The sequence below is a fragment of the Hylobates moloch genome, unplaced genomic scaffold, assembly GCF_009828535.3.
Source record: "Hylobates moloch isolate HMO894 unplaced genomic scaffold, HMol_V3 SCAFFOLD_9, whole genome shotgun sequence".
NCBI lineage: Eukaryota > Metazoa > Chordata > Mammalia > Primates > Hylobatidae > Hylobates > Hylobates moloch.
The window spans coordinates 7,072,782-7,096,123 of NW_026652284.1; the positions used below are offsets into that span (position 1 = coordinate 7,072,782).

Consider the following 23,342-nt stretch of genomic DNA (forward strand, 5'->3'; position numbering starts at 1 on the left):
GGGGTTTCACCGTGGTCTCGGTCTCCTGACCTTGTGATCCACCCGCCTCGGCCTCCCAAAGTGCTGGGATTACAAGCGTGAGCCACTGCGCCCGGCAAGACCTCATTAGTCTTAGGAGTAATATGCTTTCTCCGTTCTTCTGCATTCATTTCACTAGTCTTACTTTAGAATGTCTCAATTCTTGTTTATAATATTTCTGATTTTCACTGTGCACTGAAACTGTTGAGGCAGTGTGCTCCAAACTTGTTGCTTTCTGCAAAGTTAGCTGACTTTAAGATGTTCTTCTCTTTTGTAGACTCTTTAAAGGTGAGTGCAGAATCTGTATGGGAGTTCCAAATCTCTTTTGTGCTTCATGCTAATTAGCTGCAGTTTTACTACCTTTGTCTTTAGTTGGATTTGTTACTTCACTGACAGCAGAGTTGGCTCCTGCATGGTGGAGGTGCCGTCGGTGCCCGAGACTGTGTTGTGATGTGGCTGCCTGAATGTTCCTTGGAGAATAGGTTTGAGATTTTCACCCTGAGACACCCCTAACTCTAGTATTGAAAGATTTCAAATGAGAAGTGATTGTCCGTTTGCTTTGCTGCCCTTGTAACATTTTGTCTAATCACTGTTGGTCCGTTGTTTTGGCAGCATCCTGAATGATTTTTCTTAATGAACCCAAGACTGAATATGGGGATAGTGTAAAACAAAGACCAGGAAGAAGAAATATGGATGCAGAATTATGACAAATGGAGAAGGCCTAAGCAGCATTGCTCATTGCCAGCTCTAGTGTTTCGGTAGACAGCGTCGGAGAGTTTTTAAAAAGTGGAGTATGGCGGTTTTTTCTACGGCTAAATTTAGCCATTGCTTTGGAAAATCAGAGTGGTACAGTTTGTGCCTTATCTCCACCCGGCTCTTACCCTTCCCTCTGCACTTGGACATCTTAAACGGCTTGCCAGGGAGGAGCAGCTTAATATACTCTCGTGGCCCCATTTATTCTGGGAGGGAATTAAGTGACTTCATTTTCCCTGTCCTTCTGAGCTTCCTAAAAAATTTAGGAGACTTCCTAAGCAGCGCTCACAGCGCTCTACAGAAATAGTTGCAGGCATGCCTCCTTTGCCTCCTCAGCTCTCCCTGCCAGGGCAGCCAAGGGCTGTAAGTGGAATGAGAGATGGATGGCAGTGGGAGAGCACATGTGTACTTGAGCTACAAATAACGTGTTTTAAAATAGCAGATGGTATTTGACGATTACTTCTTCATTCACTTACCTGCCAAGGCAAAACTTTTTCTTCTCTGGCAACAAGACCTGAGGTGGCTCAGCTCAGCAGTCGTAATAACAAGTTCTCATGTTTGCCGATATTATTCATTAGCTGATGTGCAGGCATTCATATTCATGGACACTTTCTGGGGCTGTTCTAGAAGGTGTTTCTTTTCTTTAACCCAATCGAAACCTCATGTTTATACAACAGTTGAACCTGGCTGACTTGTTAAACACCTTGGTAACTAACGAAAGCCACTCTTTTCATTGAGGGGGGCTGCCAGTCATTTGTATTCCAAATAGTCCATTTTTCTCTTGAAAAGGGGGAACATCTCAAAGTTAGGGGTTGGGTGTTTTTGTTTGTTTGTTTGTTTTGTTTTGTTTTTGAGGCAGAGTCTCACTTTGTTGCCCAGGCTGGAGTGCAGTGGTGCGATCTCGGCTCATTGCAACCTCCCTCTCCCAGGTTCAAGCAATTCTCCTGCCTCAGCCTCCTGAGTGGCTAGGACTACAGGCACCTACCACCGTGCCTGGCTAAATTTTGTATTTTTAGTAGAGACACGGGGTTCACCACATTGGCCAGGCTGGTCTCAAACTCCTGACTTCAAGTGATCCGCCCGCCTCAGCCTCCTAAAGTGCTGGGATTACAGGTGTGAGCCACCAGGCCAAAGTTAGGGGTTGGTATTTTTCATGCGAAACTCAGTGGCTATGGAAAAGTGACACTGCTGGGAAGTTCCAGTGTGTGCCTGCGAAGAAGTCAGCTCATTCCCAGCCTTGCTTCCAGAGTCTTCACTGTAGCTGCGTGGTTTCCTTCCCTGAGCTTAAAGCAGATGGCAGCCAGCCGGGCAGACACTTGCTTTCCAAGTCAGCTCTGCTGGCCTTGGATCACTTTGACCATCCTCTCTTGCCCCTGGACAGGTGATAAAGCTGCTCAGTAGTATATGAGCCACCTGGACTGCACCGTGGGGAGCGGAGGCTGCTCAGGGTTCTTGCCCCAGAGTTTGGATGACCTCATCAATAAATAGGCTTCCAGGAGCTTAAATTAGAAAATAATCCTTTCCACACACACTGACTTTCTGAATGGTGCTAGGGATACAAGACAAGGTCCCTGCTTTCAAAAAGCTCACATTCTGGCCTCTAGCAGGAATGACACGTAGGAAACGAACTATCCCTTCATTTGCTCAGTGCTGTTAGGACCCAGGGCAAAATGTGGAAGGTTTACCAGGCACAGCAGAAAGAACACTGGTCTGGAGTCCAGTCTGTGTTCAGATCTCTGCCCTGATATTTACAAGTGGTATGCTCTTGGGTAAGTAACAAATTTTCTTAGCATCAGCTTCCTCATCCGAAAATGAAGGGGAAAATCTTTCTTTCAGAGTCGTTTTGAGGATTAGACATAATCCATGTAGAATGTCTGGCTTACTGTAGATGTCCAGTAGCTGCTATTATTATTATTAATAATATTGGAGTGATGTCTGAGCCACACTCTGAAGAGTTAAGAAGTTCACCAGGTGGATGAGGAGAAAGGTTGGGCCTCGGCAGAGGCCCAGAGGTAAGTAAAATTCCTGGTCGTGAGCCAGGAATTTTGGAGAACATTGAGTTATGAGAGAATCCTATAAACGTAGCCTGGGATAGTTGGTAAAGAACAGTCCATTCTGTGTCACAACAAAGAGTTTACATTTTATTTTGTATGTTCAGGAGGAGGGATTTATTTTACTTTATTTTTATTTATTTATTTATTTTTGAGACAGAGTCTCGCTCCATTGCCCGGGCTGGAGTGCAGTGTATTTTTATTAGAGATGGGGTTTCACTATGTCGGCCAGGCTGGTCTTGAACTCCCGACCTCAGGTGATCCGCCCACCTCAGCCTCCCAAAGTGTTGGGATTACAAGTGTGAGCCACCACGCCCGGCCAGAGGAGGGACTTAATTTTTTAAACTAAATTATCTGATAAAATATCAGGAACCACCCCCTGGTGTATTGCTCAGTACAACCAGGAAAACTGATTAGATTTGCAGATTGAAAGTGAGTTGTGTAAAATCTAGAGGAAGCAGTAGGTGCTGCTGGGGCCTGAGGGCCTGGGAAATCTGGCTAGGAGCTGGTTTCCTGGCGTAGACACTTTCTCACTCACAGCAGACGCCCAGACACTCGGGATTCTCCACTTTTACAGCAGCAAATCCCAGCCCTTCTAAACTTAGAACACACTGTGGGTGTCTGATTTCATGAAATTGTCTCTGTCTTTAAAACATTGCTAAGGAATTTTAAACATTTAAGTGAATATTAACTTGGGACATTTTAAAGTGAGTCCCTTTGAAGGTTAGGAATCCCTGTCAGAGAAAGAGGAAAAGATGTCCCATGACTGTGCTGTGTGACACTTCGTGGAACAGCCCTGATGGAGAGGCTAGGATGGGGTCGACTCGGCAAAAGAAAAGGGAATCTGAAGCCCCAACTAACCATTCCTTGACCCTTGGGCCAGTTATTGTTTGCAAGAGTTTTTTCATCTTCTTCTTGATCGTTGTAATACTCAAAGCTATTCTGGGATTATGAGTCTATTTCTATTTATGCTTATGCTTTCTAATATTGTTGGAAACTAAGAATTGAAGTATAATAAGGTAAATGAATATACTACTATACTATACCCTATGCTTATACTTTTGAGATATAGGAATTAAACCTGAAGGTCTCTTTTTTTTTTAGTTTAATATATCAATAAGGTTTCTTTTCAGCATTTCATATATCAGTTTATTACAGCTAGGTAACACACACAGTTACTTTCATCATCATTTGATCTATTTTTAAAATGCCAGCTGGGCATGGTGGCTCATGCCTGCAATTGCAGCACTTTGGAAGGCTGAGGCAGGCAGGAGGATAGCTTGAGGCCAGGAGTTCAGGACCAGTCTGGGCAACATAGCAAGACCGCAGCTCTAAAAAAAAATACCCTCAGAAGGCTCTAATAAACACTGCAGTGCTGTATTAGACACAGAGACATCAGTAGGAACTCATGTTTACATTAGTGTGTATACAGGTAGATACAGAAATAACTATAGATAAGTGTACATACATAGATACTATACATACGTATATTTCCTAGCTTTGCCCATCGAGAAGGCCTAGAAGCGGTGATACCTCAATAGCAATGAACGCTCAGCACCCAGATCTTCGTTTCTAAATACCATTCTCCAATAAAAAGAACCAAAGCTCCACTCCTTAGAGAAATGGACAGTTCTAGGATTGGCACAGGGGAAATGAGAGATGAATCTGGAGCATCTTGTAATGCCAGAAAGGAAAGAAGTGCTAAAAGGAAGAAAAAAGGATGAGGGCACGTCAGAGGGGCACAAGGGTCAGCCGGAAAGAGCTCCTGATGACCAAAGCTGGAACACTTGGAGCAACAAAATAAATAACAGTATCAGATTGTGACCCAAAGTTTAGAATAAATGTACAGGAGTCCATACTGATATAAGTAAGTGATTGACTAAATACATAAATAAATAAGGACAAATCTTCCTTACAGGAGAACTCCAAATAATATATGTAGATACTCCCCAATCTGCGAGGTGGAATTTAGTTACCCTCTTGTTGTTGGGACTGGACTTAGTGACTTAGTTCCAAAGATTGGAAAGAGAAAAATTGTAACTTCACAGTAGAGAAATGTAGCAAACATTGCCTTAACCAAATGATGGAGGCTGACCTCACCAGGACATCATTGTACCCTCTGATTGTATGTGATGAGCAGGGCGCCTCACCTCTGATACTCTTCCTAAAAACCCAAAACCCAGTCTAAGGATTGGAAAACACCAGGCAAACCTAAATTGAGGGATGTCTACAAAGTACCTAACCAGTATTCTTCAAAACTGTTAAATTTTTTTTTGGAGACGGAGTTTCACTCTGTCCCCCAGATTGGCAGGCTGGAGTTCAGTGGTGTGATCTCGGCTCACTGCAACCTCTGCCTCCTGGGTTCAAGTAACTCTCCTGCCTCAGTCTCCCAAGTAGCTATGATTACAGGTGCCCACCACCACGCCCAACTAATTTTTGTATTTTTAGTAGAGACGGGTTTCACCATGTTGGCCAGGCTAGTCTCAAACTCCTGACCTCAGGTGATCCACTGGCCTCAGCCTCCCAAAGTGCTGGGATTACAGGCGCGAGCCACTGCGCCCAGCCTAAAACTGTTAAAATCTTGAAAAGTAAAGGAATATGGAGAAACTGTCACAGATCCAAGGACACTAAGGAGACTTCAAAACTAAACACAATGCGGGATCCTGGGTTAGATCCTGGAACAAAAAAAGGACATTCATAGAAAAAGTGCTATAATCGGATTCAAGTCTTTAGTTAATGGCTCTAATATACCAATACTAGTTTCTTGGTTTTGACAAATGTGCCATGGTTACATAAGATACCATGTTAGAGGAAACTGAGTGAGGGGCATATGGGAACTCTACGATCTTTGCAACTTATCTGTAAATCTAAAATTACTCAAAAAAATGTTTAATTTTTTAACCATGCTCCCATAGATGGGGCTGGGCAGAAGGCCCCAGTCTAATAATAGCTCAGGCATAACAGAGCCATATTCCTTCAAAAGATTGCATATATGGGCTGGGCGCGGTGGCTCACGCCTGTAATCCTAGCACTTTGGGAGGCCGAGGTGGGCAGATCACAAGGTCAGGAGATCGAGACCATCCTGGCTAACACGGTGAAACTCCATCTGTATTAAAATACAAAAAATTAGCCGGGCATGGTGGTGGGCGCCTGTATTCCCAGCTACTTGGGAGGCTGAGGTAGGAGAATGGCATGAACCCGGGAGGTGGAGGTTGCAGTGAGCCGAGATGGCACCACTGCACTCCAGCCTGGGCGACAGAGACTCTGTCTCAAAAAAAAAAAAAAAGATTGCATGTATTAGTTTATTTCATCCTCACAAACAAGAAGAGAGAGATATATGTAAATATCCCCATTTTACAGATGAGAAAATTGAGGTGCAAAGTGGGAATTATTTTTCCAAAGTCACACAGTGACAGGATTAAACCTGGGGCTCTTATTTCTACTCCAGTGTTCTTTGCACTGTCTCAGAGCTGCCCAAGCTAAAACTGCTGCTTCCACAAAAAAGGAGTGCAGGGAGAAGAGGTTCATGAAGAGAAGCTTTGAATGAATCATGAGCCAGACGGTTGCTACAAAAGCCATCAGAATGACTGAGTTTTTGTCCGGGGATTTACATACGCGTGCATGTCTGGAAGGTAGCAGGAAGGAACTACTGCATGAAGGTGAATGTGTCCTTCCTCATTCCCTGGAACCATTCAGGAAAATAGACTGCTTTAGAGAAACATGAGAGGCGGAGACAGACACCTGGAAAGACAGCCCATGTTGTCAGCTGAGTAAAGGACAAAGTAATAAAGAGGTCAGATGCAATGGGAATGGCAGAGGAGTACTTGATCCATTGCAGACAGCAGTGCAGGTGGCTAGGTTTTAAATCGTTTTCAAGTATTGCCTGGTCTGAGTTGGTGGGGTGCTTGAGAAGAAAATGTGCACCCAGTTATTGTCGACAGAGCTACTGTGGATGGCTCTGGCACAGTTCACATGAGGTGATGCCTCACGTACCCATGCTGGGTAGGAGTCTCTGCTTCTGTTTGAGCAGGTGGTTCTGGGATCATTCTTTAACAGGCACTTGGGTGAAGGAGAGAGGAGTCATTCTTTTACTGTGGAAACAGGCCAGGGTCTTAGGGCAGCAGTTCTTGAATTGTGGCCCTAGACCAGAAGCATCAGCACTGCCTGGGACCTTGTTAGCAATGCAACTTCTGGGTCTCACTCAGACCTGCTGGACCAAAACTCTGGGAATAGGGCCCAGCAGTCTGTCTTAAGAAGCCCTCCTAAAGTTTGAGAACCTCTGGTCTAGAGGAATGGTCACTGGGATGAGCAGAAGCCCCCATCTAGGGCAGCACACAGCCTCCAGCCAGGAACAGGCAGGTGGGTCACACACACAGACTCACAGCACACAGCCTCCAGCCAGGAACAGGTGGGTGGGTCACACACACAGACTCACAGCACACGGCCTCCAGCCAGGAACAGGCGTGTGGGTCACACACACAGGCTCACGGCACACGGCCTCCAGCCAGGAACAGGCGGGTAGGTCACACACACAGACTCACAGCACACGGCCTCTAGCAGGGAACAGGCAGGTGGGTCACGCGCAGAGACTGCCACTGGAAGGGAAGCTGAGACTCACACCCAGAGGTTCTGCACCAGAAGTAAGACATTATTCAGAGCTCACTTTGCCTGAGTCTTTAGATCCAGGAGTTATGGGACTTACCCAGGGAGGTTAAGAGTTAGGGAGCCTCAGCCCAATTGACACTTTATTTTGTATCATTTGATACTTCCTTGTCTGTCAAAGGATTTTTTTTGCTTTTGCCTTTTCCTACTCTGCCCTGCTCTTCCATGCCCTCAGAAAGTTTATAGTTTCGCTGGGGAGGACATGGCTGATAGCTCAGTGTAGTTCTGGGTCTAACATTCACCTATACACCCCGCAGGACAGAAACTATATGTATTTATTTATAGCCTTCTATGTGGCCGCAAAAGTTCTACCATTTTTCCCACTTGAAGGTAGGGTATCATTGCAACTAACTTTGGTGAAGTTTATATTGATACCTAGAAGGCTCTAAGTAGGTGGCTCTTTATACTGTTTTTTACGAAGCATGTATATGTAGAAATGTTATGTAAATTTTTATTTTCTTGGGTGAAATGCTTAGAGTGGTTGTGTCTGTCTCTGGATTATGTGTCTGTCATCCTCATGTCTTCAACAGGAGGCCAAGCTGTGTTACTACAAACAGGCCTCTGTGCACCTCTTTTCCATACCCTTGCCCAGACTTCACTTGCCGCAGCAAATACAGAGTGTCTGTTCTGTGATGAAGCAGGAACTTGTTCTTCCGGTGCGACGGATATAGCCTAATATTTCAGGATAAGAACTAAAAATCTCAGAACTGCCAGGCAGGAAGCGGAGCTAGAGCAGCTGGCTTTCTTTGCTGGGACCTCTGGAGCCTCCTGTGGCCTTGAGCCACCTCTGAGCCTCATGTGCCCATGGAAACTTACACTTGTAACTTTCCTTCTGTGCAGAATTTTCTCCTGATGGAGTAGTTCAGCTGCTCCACTCAGACTGTCCTAAGGACATCCACTTGGAAGCCCTCAAAGCTGACCCTGTTGTCTTTGTTTTAAGCATCATGGGTGAGAACTAGGACCAAAGTCATCAGCTGCCTAAATCTATGCATTATTCCTACTCGCCTTTCTCTGCATTGTATTACTTTTTTTTTTTTTTTTTTTTTTTTTTTTGAGATGGAGTCTCGCTCTATCGCCTAGGGTGGAGTGCAGTGGTGCGATCTCGGCTCACTGCAAGCTCCACCTCCCGGGTTCTCCTGCCTCAGCCTCCTGAGTAGCTGGGACTACAGGCGCCCGCCACCACGCCCGGCTAATTTTTTGTGTTTTTAGTAGAGACAGGGGTTTCACCATGTTAGCCAGGATGGTCTCGATCTCCTGACCTTTTGATCCACCCGCCTCGGCCTCCCAAAGTGCTGGGATTACAGGTGTGAGCCACCACACCCGGCCTCTGCCTTGTATTAATTTAAAACTCCAGGTTTGTTCGGGCTGCAGAAATTACCTGTTGGTCAACAAAAGAGGGCAAGGATATTTTTACTGCTGTTCTAAGTACTCCCTACTGCCTGGTACATAGTAGGTGCTCCAGTGAATATTTGTGCATGAATAAGTGAATCTTTCAAATGTACTTTTTTACTCTAATATAATCAGAAATTCTTCTTTGCTTCTAAGTAATTATATTCCCTGTATCCCGTAATCACACACAGCATACAGTAAAAGCAATGCACAGCTCTCAATTTGCCAAATATTTCACAGTGTTTTAATTATCCTGATAAAGCTGTAAAACCAAAATAAGCATAAAGGTGTTGCTTTTGGTTTGCTAGTGTGGAGATGTAAAGACCATCATTGTATCCATCTAAGCCTTACAACCCCAAGAGCTGGGCCCTGCCCCTGTGCAGAGCAAAGGACATGTGAGGAGAAAGTCTCTCTGAACTTGAGCAGCACAGTTCAGCTGACCTCAGACCTCACTCCCTGGGTGCCAGCTCAGTCATTTGCATTTGAGATTGGTTTTTTATTTTAATTATCACTCCCTTCCCCTTTGGAATTGAGAGGCTCAGAGATGCCGTTATGCATGATATGATTTTGTTAAGAGGCGCATAATTGCTTCTGAGTATTTTCATGAAGTGCTTCTCAGAGCAGCTTAATATCATGCACTCATGGCATAGCAACAGGGAATGCAGCTGGGGAACAAAAGCCGGTCACCTCTGTGGCACACACAGAGTCACTGTGACTGTTGGAGGGGTTGACCGGGCGATGCCGTGGGCAGGGCCTGACTCAGTGATGTCAGGGAAGGTCTGTTTCTGCAGTGTCTGTGCTTGGCAGGGGGATGGGCAGGGGACAGCTGATGCGGGGACTGCACTGCAGCGCACTGCAGCACAAATCCACCTCCACGGGCAGCAGGCAGGCTCGCTCCAGGCTGACCACAGCTCAGAGAGCGCCTTTGGTGCTTTTCTGCCCCTTTGTCTGCTACAGGATGTTGATCTTGGCCACTCAGTTGCAGATTGGTTCCAGAGTGCTCTGGAACAAGTGAAATGGATACTGAAAACTCGTTAACCAGATGCAAGATTTGTAGACTTGCAGAAGAAATCACAGATCTGTGGCTATGGAGGTTTAAAATTCAGTCAAGTCATTTCAATGGGATGCATGACGGTCTCTGAATAGGTTCCGAGAAAAACGGTTGTCTGGCTTAGCAGCATTAGGAATGAGCAGGGGAGTTTATAATATCCCGCAAAGGGCAACTGCCATGCTGCTTGGAACTGAACTCTAACTGAAGAGTCAACTTCTTAGACTTGAGATGGAAGAGACCTGTGATCTGCAAGATTTCAGGTTTCTAACGGAGAGGCATGGCATCTGGGGTAAGGACACCAGCACCACCTCTGTAATCATCTTGTGTTTTCTGCTGGTGGTCACAGGATGAGAAGGGCCGTGTGCAGGTTACCCCACACAGCGTGTATTCAGTTACTTCCCTGCGGGGAGTTGCCACTGAGTGAGACACTTAGCGGCGGGATCCTCCAAGTCTGCCTGTGTCTGTCCATCCATAGTTGTGCAATTGGAAGGAAGATGTTATTTTTCGCTTTAAAAGAGGAAGTATCTTTCTTGCATCGTTGTTCCTGGAAGTAGTTTGTTAGAAAATAATATGAGGAATCTTTTTTTTTTTTTTTTTTTTGAGACAGAGTCTCACTCTGTCACCCAGGCTGGAGTGCAGTGGTGCCATCTCGGCTCACTGTAACCTCCACCTCCTGAGTTCAAGCGATTTTCCTGCATCAGCCTCCTGAGTAGCTGGGACTACAGGCGTACACCACCACACCCAGCTAGCTTTTTTGTATTTTTAGTAGAGACTGGGTTTCACCATGTTGGCCAGGCTGGTCTTGAACTCCTGACCTCAAGTGATCTGTCTCAGCCTCTCAAAGTGCTGGGATTACAGGTGTGAGCCACCGTGCCCGGTCAGAAAATAATATCAAGATTCTTAAAAAGCAGGCTTCCTCTTGCTTTTGTGTTTTAGTAAAGTAAAATCAGTTTGATCTGAAGTGAGGACTGAACTGCTGACTGTGTATTGACTGTCTTTTGAGTAGAGCTAAGCTTTCTGGAGAGTGAGAATATTGTCTCCTTCTGGTAAGGCTGCCTCATGCCTGTGCATCTTCTCTTCCCATCACCCTTCCTTCTTCTTGGCATATCTGGTTATACTCCCAGCCCTGGGGCCAGACAGATGGGTTATCTCCATGTGCCTTAGTTTTCTCATCTGGAAAATGAGGATAATAACACCTACCTCACATGATGGTTGTGAAGGGTAGATGAGTTAATATATGCACAGTGACGCAGTGGTGCCTGGTGTGCAGGAAGCATTCTGTGAGTGCTATCTCTGCCTGTTGTTTTCTGTCACATGGAACCGCCGTACGCTTTGCTCACTAGTCTTGGAATTTATAGTCAGGATGGTAAGGAGTGGTGATAAAATATTTCTTCTCCAGATTATCCCTTTGCATGATTCAGATGACTGTATTTTGAAAATAGTTATGTTCTCAACAGTTGGAGGAGAAATATGTGGTCACAGCTGTTCAGTCAGCTTCCACAGACATTGACTTCGTTTGTCTAAATATGATGGTGATGGCAAGCACACTAACCTAGGATTTATCATGTTCTGAGCACTTACATAGATTAACAGCCCTCTGAGGTAGGTATAACTACTGTCCCCATTTAAGGGTTGAGGAAACGGAGGCATGAAAGGTTTTGTTCTAAGTTCAAAGCTACACAGCAATTATATGGCAGAGCCAGGGCTCTGCACAGCCATTCACTGTCTGGCTCCTGCACACCTCCAGCTCTGTTGTCTCCTGCTCTCCCTCCCTCTGTGCTCCAGCCACCTGGTCTTCTGCTCCCTGAAAGCCCTGCCCCAGGGCCTTTGCATGTGCTATTACCAGGCCTCAGTTTTGGACATGTTTGGCTCCTTCTCATCATTCTGATTAAACTCGAAGTGTTACCTTTCCTGACTTATGTAAACTCTGTCCCCATCCCATCCCTCCTTATTACATTATCCTGTCTTCTTCACTTACCAAGGTCTGCCTGTGCTAGAGCAGGGAGAGACCTCCCCTCTTTTTTATTGAATATTTGGCACAGTGTTCCTTAAAATTTGTGAAGTGTGGCCAGGCGCGGGGTCTCACGCCTGTAATCCCAGCACTTTGGGAGGCTGAGGCGGGCAGATCACTTGAGGTCAGGAGTTCAAGACCAGCCTGGCCAACATGGTGAAACCCTGTCTCTACTAAAAATGCAAAAAATTTTAGCTGGGCATGGTGGCACGTGCCTGTAGTCCCAGTTACTCGGGTGGCTGTGGAAGGATAATCACTTAAACCCAGGAGGCAGAGGTTGCAGTGAGCCAAGATCATGCCACTGCATTCCAGCCTGGGCAACAGAGTGCGATTCCATCTCAAAGTCTCTCTCTTTCTTTCTCTCTCTCTCTCTCTATATATATAATATTTAACATATATATGATGTATATGTCATATATTATGACATATAAGTATATATATAGATAGATATATGAAGCGAGTATGGGCATGATTGATTTTAACATCGATTTAACTCCTCTTATGTACATGGATAGGTGACCCAGTTCTAACGTGTGTGCTTGTGTGTGCACGCACGTGTGTGTAAATGCAGGAATGTGGAGAGACGTGTTCTAATCTTAGTAAAGTGGTACAGAATCACAACGTGTTTTCTCTTTGAGTTTCAATCCTAGCTCCAACAGTAATTCCTGTTATTTCTCTGATGTAGAAGTGAAGTACCTATTTATGTTTGTCTCTGATGAGACATGTGGGGCTGGGCGCAGTGGTTCATGCCTGTAATCCCAGCAGTTTGGGAGGCTGAGGTGGGCAGATCACGAGGTCAGGAGTTCAAGACCAGCCTGGCCAACATAGTGAAACCCTATCTCTACTAAAAATACAAAAATTAGCCAGGTGTGGCTGCAGGCGTCTGTAGTCCCAGCTACTTGGGAGGCTGAGGCAGGAGAATCGCTTTAACCCAGGAGGCAGAGGTTGCAGTGAGCCGAGATTGCGCCATTGTACTCCAGCCTGGGCGACACCACGAGACTCTGTCTCAAAAAAAAAAAAAAGAAATGTGGCTGGGTGCGGTGGCTCACGCCTGTAATCCCAGCACTTTGATTCCTTGAGCCCAGGAGTTCGAGACCAACCTGGGCAACGTGGTGAAACTCCATCTCTACAAAAACAAAAACAAAAACAAAAATTAGCTGGGCATGGTGGTGCACACCTATGGTTCCACCTACTCGGGGGGCTGAGGTGGGAGGACGGCTTGAACCTGGGAAGTGAAAGTTGCAGGTAAGCCTAGATCACACCACTGCACTCCAGTCTGGGCAACAACGTGAGACTGTCTCAAAACAAAAAAGGGTGTAATAGTCTCAGGCACTGAATGATGCTATTCCTGAAATAAATTATAAAAGCTAGAGCTTGGCTCAGGAAATAAAGTTTTAAGAAAATTTGTTTATAAAAACTCAGTGTTTTGGTAAAAGATAGACTCCCCCTGTTTTTTTTTTTGTTGTTGTTGTTTTTGTCTAACATACCTTCCTTTCTTGCCGTGATTGCTTTCTTCTACTAGTTTAATTTAAATTGTATTTATTTATTTTGCTTGCTCTGGAGGGCTCTCTACCAGATCTCATGTCAGGGTTTCCACTGGGGAATTTGACAAAGAAACTGGGGGCCAGGAACCTGAACCTCTTTTTGATCTTTGACAAAAAGAGATTTTCTGGTCTTTTATCCGAGAACTTTGGGCTGCTGAAGATGCCACCATCCTGTGTGAGGTGACAGACTCACGATCGTGCTGGGGAATTCTGGCCTGCAGAGACCTCTCTGGTTTGGTGAAGTTACGGACAGCATTTGGATGCTGGTCCCGCAAGGCTGGCGAGGCCACATGTTGACTGCTTTTCTTCCAGAACACAACCTCACTCTTCCTCCTGTTCTGCCCTAGATAACCAGTTCAGGATGTCCATCCTGGAACGACTGGAGCAGATGGAGAGGAGGATGGCTGAGATGACGGGGTCCCAGCAGCACAAACAGGCGAGCGGAGGCGGCAGCAGTGGAGGCGGCAGCGGGAGCGGGAATGGAGGGAGCCAGGCGCAGGTACGAGGCGGTGCTGATGGTCAGCTCCCATTTCGCTTCATGTTTATGGATTGGCGAGGCAGTGGATGGATCACAGCCCTCTTCTCTGCTGCTGATGCTATCCCTGGATTCAGGCAGAAGGCCTGAGGGAGTACTTTATGGTACCTGTGCTTTTAAGCATTATAATCTGTGCAGTATGGAAGAAGCCTTGGAATGTGGAGCTTCTCAGTTGTTTACCCCCCTAATCCTTAAGTTATTTCTATTAATCTCAGAATTCGCTACTAAATTACAGGGCAGTGGGAGTTAAGGACAACCAGTTGAAAAATAGAGGCCGGCTGGGCGTGGTGGCTCACGCCTATAATCCCAGCTCTGTAGGAGGCCAAGACGGGAGGATTGCTTGAGCCCAGGAGTTCAAGACCAGCCTGGGCAACATACTGAGACCCTGTCTCTATACAAAAAAAAATTTTTTAATTAGCCAGGCGTGGTGGTACATCCCTGTGGTCCCAGCTACTCAGGAGGCTGAAGTGGGAGGATCACCTGAGCCCGGGAGGTTGAGGCTGCAATGAGCCATGATCACTCCACTGCACTCTGACCTGGTCAACAGAATAAGACCCTGTCTCAAAAAAAAAAAAAAAAAGGCCAGATGGTGACTTAGATCTGCTAGGGTTCAGAGTTAATTTAGAATCTTCCTACTTTCTATTCTGTATTTTATCCCTATCTTAAGTATAGGTATAAAACATAATTGAATTCAGTAATTCATAAGCCTTTTATAAACTCAAGGTCAGTATGAAAAGAGCCCAGAGAAAGTGTTTATGTAATGATTCAGTGTAGAATGACATTATACATTACAATGTCTTTCACAAACTTTCTGTAAGTTCCATGAAGAATGTATGATATTGCCAAGTACAAGTAAATTACCAAACATTGTTTCAGAGTCCCATTGGTCTTGAAGGCTTTATATACATTTCATTTAGGAAGTTCATTTTGGGGAAGTTTCCCAGGGAGAAATTATTTTTCAGGGGACCCTAGAGATAAATTTAAAGGAACTGATGGTATTTCTTATCTCCACTACTCAGTCGTTGCCAAAAAAAACCTCAAATAATGCCCCCTCTTTCTCTTCAAGATAAATGACGATTTCCTTTACACGGTTAAGTTTTTAGGTGAATATTTTTGGTTTTATGAACCTCATAAATATCAAGTTTAGTCATATTTTAAATAATAATAGGTTAAAAGAGCATCATATGCCACACCCAAAAAAGCTAGCCTCCTTCCTCCTCACGTTTTCATATTGCTCCCCTGTCTTCAGAAATCAGCAGGAAAGAAACGACTTGGCACACAGTAAAATATTATTAAGGCTAAGATAGGCTTCTTTTTTTTCTTTTTGACATGAAGTCTTGCTCTGTCGCCCAGGCTGCAGTGCAGTGACACAGTCTCGGCTCACTGCAGCCTCCGCCTCCCGGGTTCAAGCGATTCTCCAGCCTCAGCCTCCTGAGTAGCTGGGATTATAGGCATGGGCCACCACGCCCGGCTAATTTTGTATTTTTAGTAGAGATGGGGTTTCTCCACGTTGGTCAGGCTGGTCTCAAACTCGCGACCTCAGGTGATCTGCCCGCCTCAGCCTCCCAAAGTGCTGGGATTACAGGCATGAGCCACCATGCCCGGCCGATAGTACTGAGTTTTATAAAAGAAGTAATCATTGTTTAATTTACCTCATGGCTCACATAAGAGATCTCCTTAAAATACTTTTCCTTTCACCAACAAAAGTGGCATAAAAGGAATGGTATGTAATGTCATTTTAAAGCTCAACCACTGTGCAACTGGCTCAAACTCTACGCAACTGGCCTAGAATCTCATCCCATATTAACCACTACTGAATATCCTTTCATCAGTTTAAGTTGCCTTCAGTAAACGTCTGTGTTTGCCATGCAGGATAGAGACATGGCTGTTTTTGTTTAATACAAAAAAAAAAAAAATTCCCGTTTCGTTCACTCTGGCCATTTCCATGTGCTCATGAATGTGTCCGGTGCGTGTAGAATGGCTGTGCCTTGGCCTTTTGAGTCAAGGTCAGTTTGCGGCATGTTGGGATCACCTAACTCTGCTCCTGTAGGTGTTTTTTTTGTTTTTTGTTTTCTTGAGACAGAGTCTCGCTCTGTTGCCCAGGATGGAGTCCAGTGGCGCGATCTCAGCTCACTGCAAGCTCCGCCTCCCGGGTTCACGCCATTCTCCTGCCTCAGCCTCCCGAGTAGCTGGGACTACAGGCACCCGCCACCACGCCCGGCTAATTTTTTGTATATGTAGTAGAGACGGGGTTTCACCATGTTAGACAGGATGGTCTTGATCTCCTGACCTCGTGATTCGCCCGTCTCGGCCTCCCAAAGTGCTGAGATTACAGGCGTGAGCCACCGCGCCCGGCCTCCTGTAGGTGTTTTTACAGCTTTGATGAGGCTGAGATAACAATCCCATCATCTGCCTTTTTTATTTTGGGAGGCATTTTTCCACATTTAAAAATAAAAATCAGTGAGGAGCCATAGTATTTCTGTAGTAAGTAAAGCTTATGGAGTTTATTGCCAGAAAAAAAAAAGTGCTTTTTAAATAACACCAGAGATACAAATTAGCCTAGAAGTGCCATTTATTTGGGGGAGTGTTAAACATAAAACTGCTATCACAGAGACTCAGATAAGCTGTTGAAGTTACTTTGATTTTATTTTTCTTCCGTTACAACTGGTTCATAGGAAGTAACCCATGTGGTTAAAATTAGTAAACTTCTCTTTCCTATAGCCCTTATTGTTATTAATACACTTAAATTTCAAGATCTCTAAATGTTTTTCTCAGTATCCTTTTTACTTTACACAAAGGACTGGATTATTATTGGATACTTTTAGTCATTACTTTAAGGAAAAAACAATCCGCATCTAAGTGATCTAATTCTCCTTCAGAAGAAGCAAGAAGCTGGGCGCGGTGGCTCATGCCTGTAAACCTAGCACTTTGGGAGGCTGAGGCGGGCAGATCACTTGAGGTTGGGAGTTTGAGACCGGCCTGGCCAATATGGTGAAACACCATCTCCACTAAAAATACAAAAATTAGCTAGAAATCGCTTGAACCTAGGAGGCAGAGGTTGAAGTGAGCCAAGATCATGCCACTGCACTCCAGCCTGGGTGACAGAGCGAGACTCTGTCTCAAAAAAAAAAAAATTAAAAAAAGAAGAAGAAGCAAGAGAGTGAAAGAGCCGCTATACCCGCCAGTGGAAACATTAGGAAAGCTACTCTGCTCCACTGTCTCACAGCAGTTTACTGCCTACAGGAAGGCTAGAACCACTTTTTTTTTTTAAGGCTGTGTACACTTTCCCCAAGAAGAATTGGCATGAAGTTCCTAATCAGAGTGTCAGCCCTAATAGATAGACTCGTGTCTTCAGAGCGGTGGACTTCAGAGAAGCGCTACTGAGCTGAAGCTAAGCACATTCTAGTCTCAATTTCATGGATGGTTCTTGGGGGCTTGGGTTTTTTTGTTGTTGTTGTTGTTTGAGACAAGGTCTCGCTCTGTCACCCAGGCTGGAGTGCAGTGGCGCGATCACAGCTCACTATAGCCTCGACCTCTCCAGGCTCAGGTGATCTTCCCACCTCAGCCTCCCGAGTAGCTGGGATTATAGGCACCCACCACCACGCCTGGCTAATTTTTGTATTTTTAGTAGACATGGGGTTAGGGTTAGGGTTGGCCAGGCTGGTCCGGAACTCCTGACTGCATGTGATCTGCCCGCCTCAGCCTCCCAAAGTGCTGGGATTTCAGGCATGAGCCACCATGCCCAGCCTAAATTTTGTACTTTTTGTAGAGACAGGGTCTCACCATGTTGCCCAGGCTGGTCTCGAACTCCCGAGCAATCCTCCCACCTCGGCCTCCCAAAGTGCTAGGATTTTAGGCATGAGCCAGCATGCCCAGCCAATGTTTCTTTATTTTCAGTGTTTTATGTTTTCCGTTGTGAGTTTCTGATCGTAAAGCATTTGTTTCCCCTACATCGAAGCGCTGATGGGGTCGAGGGCCTTTAGTCCTGAGGTTGTAACGTGCGCTTTTTCGTGACAGTGTGCTTCTGGGACTGGGGCCTTGGGGAGCTGTTTTGAGAGCCGTGTGGTCGTGGTATGCGAGAAGATGATGAGCCGAGCCTGCTGGGCGAAGTCCAAGCACTTGATCCACTCAAAGACTTTCCGCGGAATGACCCTCCTCCACCTGGCCGCTGCCCAGGGCTATGCCACCCTAATCCAGACCCTCATCAAATGGCGGTAAGGCTGTGGTGCAGCTGGCTAGGGGTCAGCCTCCCACGTCCTCGCTCACATTCTTCCTGAGCACTGCCACCCGTGGAAGAAATCTACCCGTTCAGTCCGCTTTATAGCCAGTGAGCAAAGGGCGTTCTCCTTGGACAGTTTCCAAGGGAGTTTTATGAACTTCTTCCCAAGAAATACCCAGAAAGATAAGAATTAAATGTTGGACTTGTTATTTTCTTTGGACCCTTAGCCAAATGGAGCGTCCACACTGCCCTGGGACTCTCTGTTTCTTCACCATGGGGATCTTGTATGCCCAGCTGGGTTTCATCTTGGTGGGGTTTTATAATATTCTGGTGTTTCCTTTTAACGGTGATGAATAGTGTGGTAATTTCTGGTGCTCTCCCTTATAGTACAAAGCACGCGGATAGCATTGACCTGGAACTGGAAGTTGACCCCTTGAATGTGGACCACTTCTCCTGTACTCCTCTGGTAAGGAATGGGTTCCTGTAGCCCCCCTCACCGTTCTTCCAGTGTGGCATAGGATTTGCCTGGCTCCCACCGTTGTCTCTTGCTGACACATGGCATGTTTTGGAGATACTTTGGGATGGGAATCTTCAGTGGCCCCACTGAGATTGCCAGCAAGGACCAGTTTGTCATTTGGCAGCAATGGCAAAAGTCAGGTCTGGTCTTGACCTCCGATTGAGAACGCTTGCTGTGTCTCCCTGTCTTCTAGATGTGGGCGTGTGCCCTAGGGCACTTGGAAGCTGCCGTCGTGCTGTACAAGTGGGACCGTCGGGCCATCTCAATTCCTGACTCTCTAGGAAGGCTGCCTTTGGGAATTGCCAGGTCACGGGGTCATGTGAAATTAGCAGAGTGTCTGGAGCACCTGCAGAGAGATGAGCAGGCTCAGCTGGGACAGAACCCCAGAATCCACTGTCCTGCAAGTGAAGAGCCCAGCACAGAGAGCTGGATGGCCCAGTGGCACAGCGAAGCTATCAGCTCTCCAGAAATACCCAAGGGAGTCACTGTTATTGCAAGCACCAACCCAGGTAAGAATTCAGAATCATGACATCTCAGAGCTTGACAGAGATCCCGTTTGCTTTCATGCAGCTGCCCTCAGCAAAGTCCATAAGATAGTCACATACAGTTCAGATTTTTTGTTAATGTTTCTGATTTTTCTTTAATAATGCCTAGTGCTCCCCCCTCCCCCAGTACAGAAGAAAGTAGCAAAAGTTCTATGTTCATGAAAGAAGTACATAATTTTGGAGGAGGATGATCTGAATCTGATGTATGCTACTGGGGATATTTAAATGTTAGGGGCGTGTCTTGAGTTCCGGCTTTGCACTTTGTGTCTCTCAGGCATAGAGAAAGTGTTGATTCTTGAGGATTCCTAGTTGTATCTCCTGTCCTGACTATCCTTTCTACTGTACTTTTCAGAGCTGAGAAGACCTCGTTCTGAACCCTCTAATTACTACAGCAGTGAGAGCCACAAAGATTATCCGGCTCCCAAAAAGCATAAATTGAACCCTGAGTACTTCCAGACAAGGCAGGAGAAGCTGCTTCCCACTGCACTGAGTCTGGAAGAGCCAAATATCAGGAAGCAAAGCCCTAGTTCTAAGCAGTCTGTCCCCGAGACACTCAGCCCCAGTGAAGGAGTGAGGGACTTCAGCCGGGAACTCTCCCCTCCCACTCCAGAGACTGCAGCATTTCAAGCCTCTGGATCTCAGCCTGTAGGAAAGTGGAATTCCAAAGATCTTTACATTGGTGTGTCTACAGTACAGGTGACTGGAAATCCGAAGGGGACCAGTGTAGGAAAGGAGGCAGCACCTTCACAGGTGCGTCCACGGGAACCAATGAGTGTCCTGATGATGGCTAACAGAGAGGTGGTGAATACAGAGCTGGGGTCCTACCGTGATAGTGCAGAAAATGAAGAATGCGCCCAGCCCATGGATGACATACAGGTAAAAAGCAGGGACAGGGTAAGCCCGCAGAGGCCGGTGTCTTCCAGTTGCTGTGATCTTTACAGTCCGTTTCCGAAGGTTGTGTCATTTTCTTCCCCGCGAAGGCTTCGAAGTCTGGTCTTGTGCAGAACGTCGTTGGAGTATCTTCTTTCCTTGGGGCCACATTTTCATTCAGTGAATCGGGCACCGGGAATAGGGCCCGAATACCAGTGACCCCGGTCTCAGCAAAGCCTTCCCTCTTTGTACCACCTCCTCAGAACTCACTCAGGACCCTACAGTACGTCATCTGCTTCCTCCTTGCATTTAGGTTGATTGATTTCACTGTCTTAAGTATTAGTTAGAATATAGTCAAGGCCTAAAAATAGCTAGAACAGGAAGCCTGTGGATAGATTTTGAATTATCTGAGTGACCTTGATCAGCATAGCTATCATCTAGCCATTGTTAAGGGCATATATGGCATGAGGCTCTCACTAGGGCAGTGAAATATTCCTAAAGCTGATAACTGATTGCCCTTATAATAAATCTAAAAATTCTAGAATCCTTTTAGGACCTTACACTTGTTACGGACTAAGAGAATATGTACCAAAATAAACTTGACATTAGGCTAATAAGCAAATTCCATCTATTAAAATATGTAGGGGAGGACCATAAAGGCAGCCTAAAAACATGTTTAACTTCCTCTCTTTCCAACTTCCCATTGATGCAACCTAAAACAAACGTAAAAGGGAAAAAAAAACAACTCAGAATTCAACAGGGCACCCGTGCCTGTAGAAGTGATACAAGGAGAGGGAGGTGTGTAGAGGAGATCACATGTCCTGGTCAGCACATCTTGGGAGAGGCCTGGTTTCTGAGCCATTCCTGCTCATTGCATCCCAGGGGCCGCTTCATGCCAGCCCTCTGCTGTTTGCAGAGGATGAGAAAGAAGCTTGCATGCTCACCAATGTGTTCTCATTTCTGGGGAGTTGCTGGGGGCACCACTTCTGACCTACCATATTAGTCCATTCTCATGCTGCTGATAAGGACATACTCCAGACTGGAGAATTTATAAAGAAAAAGAGGTTTAATGGACTTGCAGTTCCACGTGGCTGGGGAGGCCTCACAATCATAGCAGAAGGCAAAAGTCACATCTTATATGGTGGCAGGCAAGAGAGAATGAGAGCTGAGCGAAAGAGGAAACCCCTTATAAAACCATCAGATCTCAAGAGACTTCTTCACCACCACGAGAACAGTATGGAGGAAACCACCCCCGTGATTCAGTTATCTCCCACTGGGTCCCTCCCACAATACGTGGGAATTATGGGAGCTACAGTTCAAGATGAGATTTGGGTGGGGACACAGCCAAACCATATCACCTACCGACCACTGCAGTTTCCCTACCACAACACATGGGAATTATGGGAGCTACAGTTCAAGATGAGATTTGGGTGGGGACACAGCCAAATCATATCACCTACTGACCACTGCAGTTTCCCTCCCACAACACATGGGAATTATGGGAGCTACAGTTCAAGATGAGATTTGGGTGGGGAAACAGCCAAACCATATCACCTACCGACCATCGCAGTCATGGGGAGGACTGACCAGAAAAATCAAATAATGTTTTAGACAAGAGGCTGGTACATTTCTTCTATAAAGAGCCAAGTAGTGAATATTTTTAGGCTCTGTAGGCCATACAGACTTTGTCCTAGCTACTTAATCAGCCCTAATAGCACCAAAGCAGCCTTAGCATTAAACGGAGGAGTGTGCTGTTTCCTAGTAAAACTTTATTTACGCAAACAGGCAGCTGGCTGAATTCAGCCTGCCATCGTTTGCCAAATCCTGTTTTACACAATTCCTGAAGGAACCCACACCAGACACCAAAACTGAGCAATCTAGAACTATATTTATAAATATCTAGGAATAAGTCAGATTACATCGAAAATCAGTAGCTCAAAAGAGGGGAACCAATTGAGCATCAAGAACAGTGCCATCCACTAGACCTTCCCACAGTGGTGGACATGCCCTGTATCCATGCCACCCACCATGGGAGACACTTGGTGCCACATGTGGAATCAGGCACTTGGTCAGCACAGCTGTTGTCTAGCCATTGTAAAGGGCATATATATGAAATATAGCCAGTGCAACTCAGGAACTGGGCTTCTAATTTTATTTCAGTTTAAATAGCCATTGGATAGCACAGCTTTTCAGAAAGTGGCCTTCACTGAAACAGAGTTCATGCAGGAAATAGAAAATAACCTTTAAAAAATCCACTTCCTATTTTCACAGATCTGTAAGAGAATAACATCTTGCCAAATTAAGAGCATGTGTCTATGAAAAAAGCAGCAGTCTAAAGAAAGTTTTGTAGCCAAATGAGAAGATAACACTTAAAAATGATGAAATAATTTTAGAAAATGGCAAAATCATTCATAGAGGAGTGAACAATCAAACCAGTAAAACTGAGCAATTATCGATAGTGTGGTATATGTGAGAGGCATTTTTAGGAAGGGACTCTTTAAATAGAAGACGAAAAATGTTTAATCTCCTAGAACTAAAATTCTAAATTATTTTAACAAAACCAGGGAGGGTAGGGAAATGAAGAGAGTAAAACTGTATTAAAGCTCTCTGGTTCAGGGACAGTAATAGATTTTGTTCCACTCGTGATATAGATAGATGTGCACTGGATAGGCTGAAATATGCTAATTAGAAATGTCAAGTTAGTAGCTAGCATAAAAACGGGCTACAGAAGGGCGGGTGCAGTGGCTCATGCCTGTATTCTTAGCATTTTGGGAGGCCAAGGTGGGAGGATCACCTGAGTTCAGGAGTTTGAGACCAGCCTGGCCAACATGGTGAAACTCTGTCTCTACTAAAAATACAAAAATTAGCCAGGTGTGGTGGCTGGTGCCTGTAATCCCAGCTACTCGGGAGGCTGAGGCACAAGAATTGCTTGAACCTGGGAGGTGAAGGTTGCAGTGAGCCGAGATTGCACCACTGCCTGCCTGGGTGACAGAGTAAGACTCCATCTCAGAAAGAAAACAAACAAACAAAAAACAGGCTACAGAATTTCTAAGTCATTGAAGGGGAAAAAAGAAAAATTTGGCCCATTTGGAAAAAGTTCAGGAATGGTAACAAAGGAAAACGTAACAATAGAAATCACAGGAAACAGAGGAAGGTTTTCCCATGTGATTCATTCAC

General features: G+C 45.5%; 1 protein-coding gene across 21 annotated transcripts in view; it reads left to right on the forward strand.

Moving 5' to 3' along the window:
- The window catches only part of CAMTA1 (calmodulin binding transcription activator 1), a 975,709-nt gene that overhangs the window by 924,657 nt on the left and 27,710 nt on the right, over positions 1-23,342 (forward strand). For 9 of the 21 annotated variants that reach the window (XM_032758772.2, XM_058443996.1, XM_032758776.2 and 6 more), the window contains 5 exons: positions 13,827-13,978; positions 18,032-18,228; positions 18,621-18,699; positions 18,944-19,259; positions 19,648-20,171. In XM_032758772.2, the coding sequence (XP_032614663.1) occupies positions 13,827-13,978; positions 18,032-18,228; positions 18,621-18,699; positions 18,944-19,259; positions 19,648-20,171 (1,268 nt within the window). Of the gene's footprint in view, positions 1-13,825; positions 13,979-18,031; positions 18,229-18,620; positions 18,700-18,943; positions 19,260-19,647; positions 20,172-23,342 lie in introns of those variants that run through there. The other 12 variants (XM_032758778.2, XM_032758779.2, XM_058444002.1 and 9 more) reach the window with 3 other exon arrangements.